Source organism: Passer domesticus, chromosome 8, assembly GCF_036417665.1.
Source record: "Passer domesticus isolate bPasDom1 chromosome 8, bPasDom1.hap1, whole genome shotgun sequence".
Taxonomy (NCBI): domain Eukaryota; kingdom Metazoa; phylum Chordata; class Aves; order Passeriformes; family Passeridae; genus Passer; species Passer domesticus.
Genome location: NC_087481.1, coordinates 30,314,216 through 30,329,890, shown reverse-complemented (window position 1 = coordinate 30,329,890; position 15,675 = coordinate 30,314,216). Strand labels below are relative to the sequence as shown.

General features: G+C 38.4%; 1 protein-coding gene across 4 annotated transcripts in view; it reads left to right on the top strand.

The window, feature by feature from the left end:
• BICC1 (BicC family RNA binding protein 1) overlaps window positions 1–15,615 on the top strand; it is an 89,232-nt gene extending 73,617 nt beyond the window's left edge. For all 4 annotated transcript variants that reach the window (XM_064430037.1, XM_064430038.1, XM_064430039.1 and 1 more), the window contains 12 exons: window positions 17–203; window positions 1,603–1,761; window positions 2,133–2,329; window positions 2,616–2,757; window positions 3,809–3,965; window positions 5,186–5,351; window positions 6,531–6,570; window positions 7,215–7,369; window positions 9,089–9,242; window positions 10,848–11,008; window positions 11,450–11,549; window positions 12,648–15,615. In XM_064430037.1, the coding sequence (XP_064286107.1) occupies window positions 17–203; window positions 1,603–1,761; window positions 2,133–2,329; window positions 2,616–2,757; window positions 3,809–3,965; window positions 5,186–5,351; window positions 6,531–6,570; window positions 7,215–7,369; window positions 9,089–9,242; window positions 10,848–11,008; window positions 11,450–11,549; window positions 12,648–12,778 (1,749 nt within the window). In that variant the 3' untranslated portion in view covers window positions 12,779–15,615. The remainder of the gene's footprint in view (window positions 1–16; window positions 204–1,602; window positions 1,762–2,132; window positions 2,330–2,615; window positions 2,758–3,808; window positions 3,966–5,185; window positions 5,352–6,530; window positions 6,571–7,214; window positions 7,370–9,088; window positions 9,243–10,847; window positions 11,009–11,449; window positions 11,550–12,647) is intronic.
• The last annotated feature ends 60 nt before the right edge of the window (window positions 15,616–15,675 follow it).

Here is a 15,675-nt window from a genome sequence, read left to right as displayed (position 1 = left end):
TTTTCTTTCCCTGCAGTCTGTGATTGTAAAAAGTGTTGAACGAAATGCCTTAAATATGTATGAGGCACGGAAATGTCTCTTGGGACTTGAAAGTAGCGGAGTCACCGTAGTATCAAATCCCTCTACCGTCTCATGCCCTGTTGGTCTGTCTTGTCCTGGTTTGGATATTTTGTCCTCAGCAGGACTAGGACTCACTGGGCTTGGTATGCATTCATTATATTTATATTTTCTTTAATATAGTTTTGTTTTAAACTTAATTGATTTGTACTAGAAAAAATTACCAGAGGCAAGTTTTTGCATAAGGAATCGCGTTAAAGTGTCAGAGAATTACAACAGCCTCTGGCCTCTCAAGGGCTTGTTGTTATAAAACTTCTCCAAGGCTTTTGTAATCAGATGTGGGACTCATCCCCCTAGAAAAATCTCCGGAAGTGTGCCAACTACTCAGCTGAAAGGGAGGGAAATACAGGTGAGGTGGGGCATGGCTTTTGCAGCTTCTTTGGCTGTGTAATGTCCCAGGCTGCCCTGAATTTGGGTGGGTGCTTAGCCTGGCAACAGTACCAGGAAAGGTAACATAGCAAACACCACATTTCAGGTCAGTATCTCACTATAATTGAGGGATCCACATGCTTCTAGTTTGGACCTTAACCAATAGGAAATACAGGACAAAAATGAGTAAACATCTTAATTTTACAGCTCATAGTTCACAGTGAAATTACTATTCTTATTTTCAAGTTCTGCCAATACCTTTGTATCAGAAATGTATAGATAGAAAAACCAAGTAGTCCCAGAAGAATGGAGTGACAAATCTTGACACAGATCCTAGAAACTCTGAGTTCTCATGTAACCAGCACTGTCCCTTGTGACCTGCCATGCAGGAGTGCTGTGTGGTTCCATCTCACATGTTTCCCTCGGGTCACGCAGTAGAGAGTGTTTGTGCCATTTGACTGTGATTTTTAATGCTGCTTCTGTGACTGGTCTTGTCATGCTGCACTTTGCAGGTTTGGGGTTTTTACCTTTTCAGTGTGTAGTACTGAACTGCTTTGTGAATGCTTTTGCATGAAGAGCTGGTTTGGGGAAAATTTTGGGAGTGATCAATGCATTTGGGGGATCATTTTCAGCCTGTATTGAAGGTGCAAAAAGAAATTGGATAGTTGTTAGTGTGCAAGTAGTGGTTGATTCACAGGAGCTTCTGAGAAAAAGGTTATTGTATGAAGTGAAAGCAAGGTGGTGCAGTACAGTTCCTTGCTTGTCTCTGTGATGCCATCAGACCATCAGAAGCAACAGAGGTGATACGAAGGGACGCTGGGGCTGAGAAGCAGCCAGTGCAGACTCTGTTATGACAAGAGTTAGGGTGCAGTAGAAGGACCTAAAAAATGCTCTAATCCTTCTTGGATATATCATGACCAGTTTAAGAACAAGAATTCTTAATGCACTCTCCATGTGCACCAAATGAGCAGCAGGTTTAGTGTTAAAATTGGTTTGTGCAATACAGGCTGGTGCAAATTACCAGGGGGTTTGTTTGTTTCTTTTCAATTGGTACTTTTGTGAAAAATGTTTTCCTGTAAGTCGAAACTAAATATTCGTCTTGCATAATTTTTGCAGGCCTATTAGGTCCAACAGCCCTGTCAGTCAACACCTCAACTACTCCAAACTCTCTGTTGAATGCCCTCAACAGCTCTGTGAGCCCTCTGCAGAGTCCAAGTTCAGGCACGCCCAGTCCCACACTGTGGGCAACATCTCTCGCTAACACAAACACCACAGGTCAGTGGAAGTTTAATGTGAATTAAATGAACTGTGCAACACCAAGTCATTAGAATTGCAGTTGACAAGTCAAGATTAATTAATTATTTGGAACCTTAATTCTTACACTTACCTTAACATGGATGAATAAATATGCAAATTTAAGGTTATAACCTAATATATGATGTGCTGTCACAGGCAGTGTTTTCATCTGTTTTATGTAGAAAGCAAAGTTAACCTACCCAGATAAAGCATTATGGGTTTGGCATGCAATTCTAATGGAAAGTTTTTACTAAAATATCATAGCTACATAAAAATTTAGATAAAATAGTGTAATGGTTGAGAAAGTTAAATGAGACACTTAATCAGAACATAACTGAATTTTGTTGCAGGTTTTTCTGCTATTCCACACCTAATGATACCATCTACTGCCCAAGCAACTTTAACTAGTATTCTGCTGTCTGGAGTGCCTAATTATGGTCAAAACACTCCATCTCCACCACCAGGCCTGACTCCTGTTGAAGTCCACGTTAATGGCATGCAATCAGAAAGTAAAAAAGGTTCACCTTCTTTAAATGGTCATGTAAAGGTAAGTGATACTACACTGGAGAATCTGATTTCTTTATACTAGACCTCTACTAAGAAAAGCTGAAAGAGAAACTGGCTGTATTAGTAGATTTATAAAGCTTCTAAGTTTAATAGACAACCATGTTTTTGAATATGTCTTAAAGATGGAGAAATAGAACATTCAAAGATATTGTTCTGCTGTACCAGGAATGAATTTCTCATTCTCCTGCACATGTAGAAAAGGGAAATTGTTTCAATATTTCCTTAAGCATAATAATCACTTCAGTGATTTTTGACAATCTTTTCAGGCCTCAAATATCAAGTATGCTGCACTGTCTGCCACATCACTGGGAGAAAACGTGTTGAGCACAAACCACAGTGATGGAGTAAGGCAAACAAGTGCTCATGGTGCCTCAGAACAAGTGGCTGCCAAGGCAAATAGTGAAGAAGGTGAGATTTTGACATGGCATTCCTTTGTCTGGTAGTGTTTGTACAGTCTGTGTACAGTTCATGATACAAAAATGTAACAATATTCTCTCCAAATTGGTTTTGCAACCATGTTTAAGGAAAATATCACTGGATGTGCCAGATTCATTGTCAAGGAAAGTAAATAGAACCTGTAGTAACTGAGCTGTACTGTTGATAGAAACACCTTAAATCAACATAAATGTATTTGCAACATTTTACTTATTCCCTAGGAGTAGAGGGATATAACTTATGAGGAATGAGGATTTTAGTATTTTTACAGCACCTTAACTAAACTATGCTGGTTTAAATTATGTTTTATTTTTTCTTTTTAACAAAAGGAAATAATGTTACTGAGAAGGTTTTTAGCAGAAAATTGTGTAGTTCTAACCTAGATGGCACTGGGAAACAATTTTGTGTGTTTTGCAGCAGCATTTCAGTTATGCTGCCCTTTAGAAGGTAAACTGTCCCCATCATTCTTGGAGGGGGAGAAATCCAGCTGCACTTCAACTTGAGCAAATATGTGTAAAGGCCTTGTTTTCCTGTAATATCAGTAAATACTGATCAAGGAGATCATCTCTTATTTAGGGTTGTGATCATTTTAAATGCCGATTTGAATAAAAGGTACATTGCCAATTTAGGGTAATAAATATTTCTAAAAACATGTTCTAAAGCTATTTGAACATGAAGTGGGGGGAGCTCTTATTCCAGCCGAAGTTACCTCAGCACCTGGCAAAGTCTATTAAAACTGGGTATAAAATCAAATTTCTTCAGAATACTTAGTCACTGAATTTTCAGTCTCCATGTTTTGTTATTAATTAATATTACTTAAATATTTTAAGAAACAAAATACTAAGTGTGACTACTATATATGTGAATACTGACACCTTTTTTGTTCATTTGAACTTGCACATCTTGACTGCTTAACCTTGAATACAGTCAGGAGGAAGAGGTTTTCTCCCATAGTTCACTCCCTCAGAGAGCTCCCTGGAGCACAGCAGGGTGGTTGCTGAAGTCTCTTTTCTTGGCCTGGTAGGTTGCAATGATGCTTTTGTGGAAGTGGGCATGCCTCGGAGCCCGTCGCACTCGGCGAACACCAGTGACCTGAAGCAGATGATGAGCTCTTCCAAGCAGGCCTGTGCCAAGAGACAAACGGTGGAATTACTGCAGGGCACCAAAAACTCCCACTTACAGTAAGCTGGGTGTATAAACACAGATCAGGGGAACTTCCACAGCACAAAATTATTTCGCATGTTTTTGTACACAGAGGGAGTGGTTCAGTCATAAGATACTCCAAGAACTGATTTATTTGGCCTTGATTTTCCATCACATTAGGCATTAATATAGCCCCCTGTGTGTCTGATAACTGCAGACTTTGAATGCTTTTTGTTCATCCTGTTTGGCTTTGGGTTTAGACATGTCTTTCCCCTTCCAGAACAGAATGGAGATCCTTGTCAGAGGAACTTTCATTACTTGTTTCTAACGTTTGCACTTTCCTTCTTTAATGATTGCTTAGAGAATTAATTTCTGACAGCATTTTCCTTTTGAGTGTACCTGAGGCTGTTTTCTTCTTAGGACAGCTGTGTTCAGGGCATATCAGCATGTTCTCAAACACTTGTCTCCGTGATGATTTTGGTTGGGTTGGCTCTTTAATGACCCAGCAGTGGGAAAGGCTTGTTTGAGTCATAATACATCTTGGCAACACAGGTTTTGTTCTTAACGCAGTGTTTTTGTCCGATGTACTCATGTTCTCACTGTTTGTTTGGGAACTGTTTATCATCACTCTTTTGAGACACATATTTTCTTTTGCTTCATTTATTTGCACTATTAAGGCTGTGATATGTACTTAATTCTGCTTTCACAGTTTAAAAATCCGAGGAATCCTGCTGACCAAATTTGGTTGTTTGTGTGTCTTGTTCTTTTTGTTGAGGACATAGTGCTCACAGTTTCCTTGGGGGTAGTAGTTTAAAATTGCACCAAGCGGTAATGTAGGCATGAAGGACTGCAGTTATTGAAGCTGTGAAAGCAAGCAGAACCTATGTCAACTTTCTTAGTCCCTATTATGCAATGTCTTTTTATCTTACAACAATGAACCTGTTATAACTGCTGGCCTGAGCAAGGCTAAACAGGAAATCACACTGTGTAGGATTGCATGCAATAATTCCAGATACCAGACAGCTCAAAACTGTGTCTATAAGCTATACCTTGTATGTGGTGACATAGGAAGGAGAAACACTTGTTTTCCTTCACTGCCAGAAAAAGGCACAGGAGAGCTGAAACGTTTGGAAACATTGCTAGAAGCGCTGAGATCTTTGTGTGCAGCTATTCTCAAACCTGGCTGCCAGGCTTCTCAGGGTAAAGCCCAGTTAGCAGGGCCGAGGTGAGCAGAGCTAACAGTGCCTTTGTCCCGCAGCACGGCGGACAGGCTGCGGGCAGAGGCCGAGCTGGGCGCCCCGGAGAGCCCCGTGGCTGACAAGAAGGCCCCGGGCAGCGAGCGCGCGGCCGAGCGAGCGGCAGCCGCCCAGCAGAACTCGGAGAGAGCGCGTCTGGCTCCGCAGCCCTCCTTTGTAAATATGCAGGTAATCGTGCTAATTGCGCAGTGAAGTTACCATAAAATGCAGAGGTGGCTGGCCCTGGAGACTGAATTGTCTTCACCAGTTTAGTAAAAGTGTTCACAGGCAAGACATCAGGTGTTTCGACTGAGGAGTGGGTTGTCAATGAAAAGTCTTGAAAACAGAAAAGCTCTTATGCTTCTGTTGAGTAAGAAAAATTTAAGTACAGGAAATTGTGTGGCTGTATTTGTCTCCACAAGCATCATTTGCCTGTTAGAAATCTTACATTGTCGCTTAGAGAAAATTATAGCTACAAAATACATATTACAACTTTTCATACGCAATGACAGCTCGGTTAATTACAGCCTACAAATATAAGCTACTGCCATGTTACTGCAAATCTCCCCAAAGAGGGAGGAGACCCCTTTGACTGTTTGTCAGGAAGCAGTAACAGGGTTATTTTCAGACTAGATCTGTTGAAGTGTGGGCATAACCAGACTACTGGAACAAGAGGAAGAGTAGTGTTTTGCAGCCCTTCTCTTCAGTTATTCCTCTAGTTACTTTCAGTAGAGAATGCAATACTTCAGGGTAATACAATATTTTCATAGTTTTGTGTTTAGATGTCCTAATTTGTAATTCAGCAAAGTGTAGCTTGTTTAATCAGGGGTATTTAAACTTCACATCTTCCGTTGACACAGGTAGAATACAAGCAAAAGTTCTTCAAATTCTCTCAAAACTTACGTTCTTTTCCTTTCACAACATGAGTGCATGGAGGAGAACCAAACCTGAAAGATTATTGAAAATAACTGGTGCCTGCATTTGCGAAGATATATTATCTTCTTTGTACTGTTAAGGAACGTTTTAAATGCTAAGAACAGATAGTTAAGGAAGAGAAACTATGCTTGAAAGATATCTTACTTTAAAAAATTGAAGAAAAAATTCTTCCTAAGCAGTTTGTAAATACTGCTGCAGCCCCACTCAAATGCAAATTAGGTAGTTATTAAAAATCTTTATCTATATTTGAGTGAATGCTTTAATAACTAAGGCTCTAACTGGGCTACCATGAAATTATTGTGCAGTATTTCAGGTTTCTCCTAGATATAATCCCTGGCTGCTATGAAAATGTTTGTTTTCACAGGGATGAGTACTGGAGTGACATTTAGTTAAAATTGCAATTAAATTATCTTCTGTATGTTTAATTTTTAGGCATTTGACTATGAACAGAAGAAACTACTAGCAACCAAAGGTATGTGGGTGAGCAGTGACTTCTGAAAAGTTTATTAGAACATGGGTGAAATGATTTCCTGAAATTTCAGTTTTGTCTGATTTTTAATAAAATCTGAAAGTGGTTATGAAACATTTGTATATTAGCCTTATGTTCCAAAAAAATTCTTAATACCAACCTAGTATAAAATGCAATATAAGCAGCTTGCAGATGGGATGTGTAAGTACATCCATGTGCAAATAATCAATATGGTTTTCAGAGAGCTTATTGCTCTAACACTTTGCTTTATTTGGATGCAAATTAAACTTTGAAGTGTTTGCCATATCAGCTAAATGGCCTCTTATTTCAGGGATAAGTGAAGTTGTAGAATTGGTAAGGGACTGAACCATATCTTTGACCCTGTTTACCAAATTACCTGTTCACCAAAAGAAAAACAGAAGGTCCTCTCTTTGAAACAGATATGATTTTTTGTGGGCTCCAGCCCTTAGGATTTAACTATCTTCTGGCATAGTAGATTGCTTTAAGGAAGGGTAGGATTCAAGCTGTGTAGCAAGTGGAGATGTTTAGGGTTTGCTGGACTCAGGCTGTTAGCAAACATCACTTCAGTATTATGTTCTCAGTACCTTGACTAAGGCTGAGATTTACTGATTTGTCTCTATTTTCAGCTATGTTAAAGAAGCCAGTTGTAACAGAAGTGAGAACTCCAACAAATACATGGAGTGGTTTGGGATTCTCTAAATCAATGCCTGCAGAAACTATCAAGGAACTAAGAAGAGCAAATCATGTATCATACAAACCTTCCATGACAACTACATATGAGGTATATAAAAGTATACTGTAATTAAAGTTTACTTTTAGTGAATGATACATTTGTTTCTCTTGAGAAATGTCTAACTTCTGTAAAAACAAAGACTTGCAGATAACTGTTCTAAATATTTTTTTATGGTGAAAAATATTTCTTACATAAATATTAAGGCATATGGAATACATTCAGCCCAACACACAAAGTTACATCTGTTTCACAGATAAGTCATAGAGCATAGACGTCTGCTTCTTAAAATATATTTGTTTAAAGGAGCTTTGAACAGCTTACAGGACCAAACATCTCAGTAGTTGCAAAGCAGCAATAGGGAATTTGTAACCTAATGAGAACAGAGTATATATGACAGATAAACTATATCATGTGTATCACTGCATGGTGGAGGAGAACAGCAGAACAATCAGCTCATCTTTCCTTCTGGGACAGAACTGGAACAGCTGTCTCTATTTATATTTAATTAATACTTGCACTATTCACTGGGCTCAGAATTTTCCCAGGCAGAAGGCAGAGTCCAGCAATTCTCTTCAGAGTCCCAGCACAGGAATCTTGCAGGGAGTTTGATCCATTCTTCTCAAAGGCATGCTGAAATTGCTTTTTAGTGTACTGCCTTGCTCTAATCCTTCCCAGCTTCCATGAAGACACCTTTGTCTCTCCTGCTTATATGCTTCTTGAAGTAAGGGACTTCATAGTCCTCTAGGATATACCTGTCTGTTAATGCAAAAGAAATATTCAGCCAGGATAAAAATGTGCCTTGGTGTTCTCCACTTGGCATATCAACTTTCTGAGCCATTCAGCTACGTGTACTAGGCTTGGCTACATGAGATGCAGTGGTAACTAGGGAAAAGAAAAAACTGCAAGCAAAATCTGCCATTTTCTTTTGCATACTTTCCTGTCTTGGTTGAGTTGGGGTGGGGTTTTTCCCCAGGCCTTGATGTCTAAAATCTCTAGATAGGTCTGTGATTCTAACAAAGAACAGTGTTTCTTCAGGGGCATCAGTTTTACTAAATAGTGTAAAAGATTGCCCCCTATGTGTTGCTTTTCAACTGCAATTTGGTACATGTTTATAGAATTAAATTGTTAATTTCCATAGTTTTTAGCTCATGTAAATATGGAATATCCATAAGGTCGATTTCTTTTGGGTATGTTCCTGTGGAATACTGCTGCCTTATTTTGCTACATTCTGACTCACAGTGATGAGGCTTGATAATAAGTATTTCACAGGTGTATGAAAATCTATTTAAAAAGACCCCAGACAAAACAACTACAAATTCTCACAGCATTGCAGAATTGTTATTGTAGTATAGTGTGCAAGACTATACACTTGTCAAGTAGTGTGTACTTGATCCACTTATCTTCAGATAAATGTTCTGTTTTGTTCTCTTCGCTGTGAAGGGATGTAGTCAATAGACTGCTTTGTCTAGAATTTGTGTGGGAATTTGATACCATGGAATGTTTTGGAAACAAACTTGGAAATACCGAGCAATTTATTTTGAATCGTGGTCTTTAAATAACTTCTGCTTTAAAACTGTAAACTGCATATGTTTTAAGCACACCTGCTGTTTTCGTGTCCGGTTTGCAATTATTTGCCTATTGATCAGCTGCCAAAAGAATGTTTGCTAGTGTTAAAAGCTGCTTTTTGAGCGAGCTGCTTCAAAGAAAACATCTGAGTCACAATGAAAGCTCTGTTTTCAGCCCAAATTTTCTTTCTGTGGTTTGCAGGGTTCGTCCATGTCTCTCTCCCGGTCCAGCAGTCGGGAGCACCTGGGGAGTGGCAGTGAATCTGATAACTGGAGAGACCGGAACGGGCTTGGACCCACTGCTCACGATTTTGTCTCCTCGATTGGCAGCCCCAAACGGAAACAAAACAAATCAGGTTAATAAGCTCTTATTATCTGATTAAAAGAAAATAACCATGTTGATACCAATATTTATTTTGATATGAATGTGTCCTGACTTCGTGATGGATTTAAATTACTGATGCCTTGTAATTACTTTTTTTTACAAATTGAGAAGTGTAAGCTTGTGTAACATGATAATACAAATAATGGTCTGAAAGGAAAACTTTTAAGGATATATGTTAAATGCCAGACATCCTTGCTGAAAACCCTTTGCTGTCATGGAGTGGGTTGTTTCAGGTGTACTGAAAGCAGACCTGTAAAAAGGCTTGTTTCTAGACCCCTCTCATTCTGCTGTGTTGCTGGTGCAGCAGCAGCCAGGGCTTTATTGGGCTGTTTGCTCACTAGTGAAGTCATAATCAATCCATGCTGAAACTGGATTTTAAAGCATGAGTCTCCTCATAGGGATAAAACTTACAAGAACTTTTAGTAACAAGAGGGAGTGGCTGCAAAGAGAGTAGGTTTAGGTCAGATATTATGAAAAAATTTTCCCTGTGAGGGTGGGCAGGCCCTGGCACAGGGTGCCCAGAGAAGCTGTGGCTGTCCCTGCATCCCTGGAAGTGTCCAAGGCTGAATGGGATATGGATCAACCTCGGGTAGTGGAAGGTGTCTCTGCCCATGGCAGGGAGTGGAATGAGATGATCTTTCAGGTCCCTTCCAACCCAGACAATTCTATGAAAGGAAGCTTGTCCATGTGTTTGGCATGGCCTAGCGTGATTTTAAGTACTGGTTTCTGTGGATGCAGGTTGTATGTTTTTCAATTACTTTTTAAAAATTGGAAGTTTAAAAATTGAAATTTTACTTTAGCTGAACTCTTGGAAATTTTATTTTTTGAATAAGTTAACAGATGTCTTTCTGAAAGAGTGAAAACTGGAGGTAGAGAATATTAAGTCCGTACTACCTATTGCTTTATGGGGGAATAAGTATTGTGGCTGTTTATACTTTTTGTTGTTGCTTTTTCTTTTAAAAGTGAATAAATCTAAATGCCAGACTCAAAGTACACACATAATAAAATTTGGACATGGTAAGAAAGGATAGCTCCAATTAGAGAAAGTATCAATGGTTTTAAAAAGCACATTAGTTGAGGTGTGAATGGCTGCACATCAAATTCTAAGTAATTGAAGAACTGAAGAGATGACAAGTTTATTTGAAATCAATCTATTGATGTTTTCAATCTAATTGGGCAAAAATGGGAGTTCTAGGCTAATTAAAGTAATTAAGGATTAAAAATGTGTTTACATGTGTGTTAGAAGAAAATTAGAAACACAAATACATTGGCAGTGAAGGACAGTGTTCTATGGCAGCTGTAGCTTTCCCAGAAAATAAAATGTGTGGATAAAGGATAAAACAAACAGTGATGAGTTGGATGGACAAAAGTAGATCTATAGAAAACAAACACCAGAACTTAATTAACAAAAAAATTGCTTTATGTTGTTCATTCTCTCAGACCACTGGGAGACATTTTTTTCTGAAAAATAAAAATTGTAATACTTTGTAAATGTAATGATTTAGCTGAATACAATGTTGGTGGAAAGCCCTTCCCTTCTGTGATGTGTCTGAAAAGTGCACTTGTTCCCTTCCAGCTGAACACTATCTCAGCAGCAGTAACTACATGGACTGCATTTCCTCGCTGACAGGAAGCAATGGCTGTAGCCTCAACAGTTTGTTTAAGGGATCTGATCTGCCTGAGCTCTTCAGCAAGCTTGGTTTGGGCAAATACACAGATATATTCCAGCAGCAAGAGGTTGGTGTTCCTTTGGCAGGCAGCTTTTTTGTGTTGGTATGATGCTTTCCAGCACTAGTTGTGCTGTCTCTTCACCAAAAGCCACTTAGAGCTCACTTTGTGACAGGATTTTCATGAGCTGTTCTTTCAGAGCTGGGTCACACATCTTACAGTCGTGGTAAATACTCAAAACCTCAAGACTCATAAATAAGGCTAACTGATTTTCTCTGCTTTTCCTGAGCTGGTTACTTTTAAATTTATCCTTTTCAGTCACAAATGTAGCAAATTGAGCAACTGTGTGAAGCAGCCATTGAAAGCCACGATGGCTGTTTACATGAGTAACTGGAAAATGGAGCAGGGAAAAAAAAAAATTAACCTATTCTGAATCACATTTATTACTTAATACTTTTGTGGAAAGACTTGTTTTGCATACTTTTCCTTTTTTTTTTTTTTTTATTCTAGATTGATCTGCAGACATTCCTCACTCTTACTGATCAAGATTTGAAAGAGTTGGGAATTACCACTTTTGGTGCCAGAAGAAAAATGCTGCTTGCAATCTCAGGTAAAAAACATAGAATACCATTTATTGATTTTAAGCATTGTTTGTATTCTTCTCACTCAAATTGTGTGTTTATAGCCAACAAAGGAAAAAAAAAAAACCTTGGAAAGACTGAAAAGTAAGACTAGAGTCTACAGAGGTAATATTAGCTTGCCCCTCATCAGAGGTGCTTAAACCCAGGCTTTAGAGAGCTTTCCCCTTACCTAATAACAGCTCACTTGCAATAGTCCTGTAAAGCTGCAGCTTGGCAGAAAAGTTCATCTCACATTATGAAGTTTGATGCCCCAAAATTGTGGGTCCAGGAATTCCTGGGATTACAGGCGCTGCGGGGTCTGAACAGCACTACTCACAACTGGCATTTTCAACCTTTTGGTTCCCTGTCCATGTTATTGATTAGCAGAGCAGTCATTCTACTGGGAATAAGTGCCTACTTTTAGGGGGCTTTGTGGTTTGTTTTGTTTTTTGGTTTGCAAATGTACTTAGTTCAGTAGCAGTCTTGAAACTCCATGGAATCTCTGTGTATCTAGCACAGCGTTTGTTTACAAGAACAGGAAAGTGGGGAAAAGAAAAATATTTTAGATGAGCTATTACTAATACAAGAGTAGGGTTCATGTTTAAATGAGAGGTGAGATCTGTTTTTTTCTGAATGTCCTTGGTAAAATGCTGGTTCAGTTTTGTGTTTAAAATAGAGAATTGTGCATTGAGAAATGATCAAGTTGGTAACAAGCTTTTCTGTCAATCTCAGTCTACACTGCATGGTTGGGCTTCCAGGAAGATTGCAGTCTTTGAGTATTATAAGAGAAACTTCTGAAAGTTCCAGCTGTGTCAATTTGATCTAAATCAATATTGCAAAACATTATCTACTTCACACTGTATCAGTGCCATATAAGAATTGTCCCAGGTAGAGCCTCTGAGTCTTAAGCTGATTCTCTTATTATCCTGTTGGACTGTTAATTGAAGGAGAACATCACAGATATTTTCAGTGCACACCCTCTTTGTCTAAAACACTTTGTCTGTTTAAACAGAAGTTATGCATTTGACATAAAGCGTTAAAATGAATTTCTGATGGGAGATTTCTGTGGGTGTGCTTGACCCCTGCAGAACTGAACAAAAACCGAAGAAAGCTCTTTGACCCATCCAACATCCGTGCCTCGTTCCTGGAAGGTGGAGCCAGTGGGAGACTGCCGCGCCAGTATCACTCGGACATTGCCAGTGTCAGCGGGCGCTGGTAGCAGGAGGCTGGGCTCAGAAATCAGCTGGAAAGATGGACATGGCAATCCTGTGGACAGCCTTCACTGCACACCACCCTCTGCACTTTGGGAGTTTGGGTGTCAAGGACCAAAGCGTTTTGTCTGCACAATACTGTGCCAAAAAAATCAGAGAGAACACGTTTTGTCAGTTGTCTTTCGAAACACCAAATGTGGGTTACGTTTTACTCATGTAGATTGGACAGAATTTGCAATAATAATAATAATATAGGGTTCTTTGTTTAGTATTTTATTACCTATAACTATAATGTATGCACTGAATTTTGTACTTTGTTGAATGAAGGAAGAATGAAGAGCTGGGATGCCAGAGAGCATAGATTTGGCTTTATCAAGATGGATTTTTCTGGTACTGCTTAAAATAATTATTGAGGTCTTTCTGCACTTTACATGTTCTGATTTCTTGTCCTGTGGAAATTTATTTCTCTTTCATTTCCATATCAATTTTTATATTGGCACTAATCAAATTTTTTCAGGTGTTCCTACCTTAAGTCACATCTCACTATAATGGTTCTAGAAACTGGTTCTTATTCAGATTTTTGTTTTTCCTCTCTCTGTCTCCCAGGTAGTTATCTGAAGAGATTGTTCCAAAATCAAGTTACTTGGTAGTGGACCAGTCCTATTATGCTCTTATAAAGCAGTCTAATGCTGCCTGCAATAATACTCACTGTAACAAATGCAATGAAAGACCAAAATGGACCTTGCAATATTAACCCTTTTCAGTCAACATATTTAACTGCTGCCTTTATGCTAAAACTGTTTTTAATGGTTGTCTCAAAGCAAAGGGCTATTTTTAGTACCCTGCCACTAAAGGACACTTATTTATATCAGACTTTTATTTTTAGATTCTATACACCTACAATACGTAGCAGATTAAACTGATCTACTGCAGATTTATGGTAGAGACCAAAAGGCATTCATCAAACTAGAGCTCTGGGCTGTCAGTTTGATTAAACAGACAACTAATCTAATTTGACAAGACAGCACTGTTGCCATTTAATAAATGACACATGTTACTTACATGACTATGCATGCAGCAATGAAGTGACCTACATAAAATAGGTGTGATAGCATCTGTTTTGTTCCATCTAGATTTGTAATTGTCAGCTGCAGAAGTGTTTGAAACTCTGGAGATGAACTATTTCTGAAACAAGTTATGTTCAACAGAAAGAGTCCATGTTATAAGTGGCTAGAGCTTAATTTTGCATTCTTATACTGTGAAAGTCCGAAAATTTGGCAATGTTATTCCTCTGTCTTTACAGGTGTTGTGTTATGGGTTTATGAAGGGTTTCAGTGTAATGAAGGAATCCATAAAGTGCCTCTTTATGCAATGCTTTGTGTAGTTTCTAAGCATTAATTGAAAAGCATTCCCATGAGAAATATTGTGAATTACCTTACCTCTACTGTAATGTATTATTTATGTTCAGTGTACAAGCCTTTTGAGATGGACATAAACCACTGTCAAGGGCTCTTAACAAGAAGGCATTAGAATAACATTTACAGTAGTTGGGGCTTATGCAAAAATGGGTGAGAGAGTTTTGACACTTTCCATGGGTAATTCTTTTAAGGTGAGAATGCAAAATGACGTATGGCAAAAATTGCACACACAAAGGGAATTTCAAGAGACTATTACTTGAGGGCATAGATGATCAAGCAATAATATAAAGTCTTGTGGTTAGCTAAAAATTGCTGCTCAGTGCTTATTTCAGCCATATCTACTTAATGGTGTATACCTGGGTGACTTCCCCTGTAGATCCAGTAGCAGCTTTGTCTGGTTTTAAAATGGCACTGCAGATGTGACTGGCTAAAGCTGTACATGGTACTCACACAGTTGTTCACAGCAACTTCCTCTGCCCAATGCCAAGAGTCAATATCCACGTGTCTAGGAGAGATGTGTGTGTGTTTGTGTTGCACAGGCAAGAGCAACTTCATGGAAAGCCTCTTGGAAGCCACATAGAACTTCTCATTCTAAAGCTATTTACACTTGTGCTTACTTCTAAGCATGGAGATAGTTCCATTCCCACAGACTATTTATGTGCTTACAGTTAAGCTGTTGTTTAAATGTTTGCATTTGCAAGCCCAGTGCTCGCAAATCAAATTGTATTCAGACTCCTTATTTCATAAAATGTTTTTAATGAACTAAATACTCAGCAATGCTTCGTACAGAATTTTCTGCAACCCCTTCTTGCTTATTTTGCCAAAAGTTTTGCACTCAGATTTTTAGTCTTTTGTAGGTACGTGCTATCCATCCAGACGGTACTATACTCAGAAACTGATTTTCTTACAGTATTAAGTTGATGTGGTCTTTTGCTGAGCAGTGCTTATTTCATCTACACCAAAGTGAAGAATTTCCCATGAACAACATTATTTTTCAGTAGGGCTTCACATTAAAAAAAAACCACACTGGAAGGTAAAGAAAATTCTCACTTACTTTGATTCCACAAAGGGAATATAACAGTACAGTGTATCGTATTGTTAGTGTTACATTATGCACAAATATTTGACTTACTACATAAAATGTTAGTTTTAAATCTGTGCCTTAACAGTGACCAGTTATCTGTAAATATAGAGCAGATACAGATTGTATTTTTGTGGGTTGTGTCCTTTTAGTGATTTTTTTTAAAAAAATGAAATTTGAAATTAAAACATTAAAAAATGGAGATTTTCAAAACTAATCAGTGTTGCATAAAATAAATTTATATAACTCCCTTGTATTCTGATTGGTTCATGAAGTATTTTTATATAGACCCAGTTCCAGGGATGCTTGCTTGTTAATAAAATATAAAAAGCACTATTTGACATAATGGCAACATGTTTCTTTCACATGTTAATGCTTTATGTGTTTCACTGTTCTTTTTGTATCA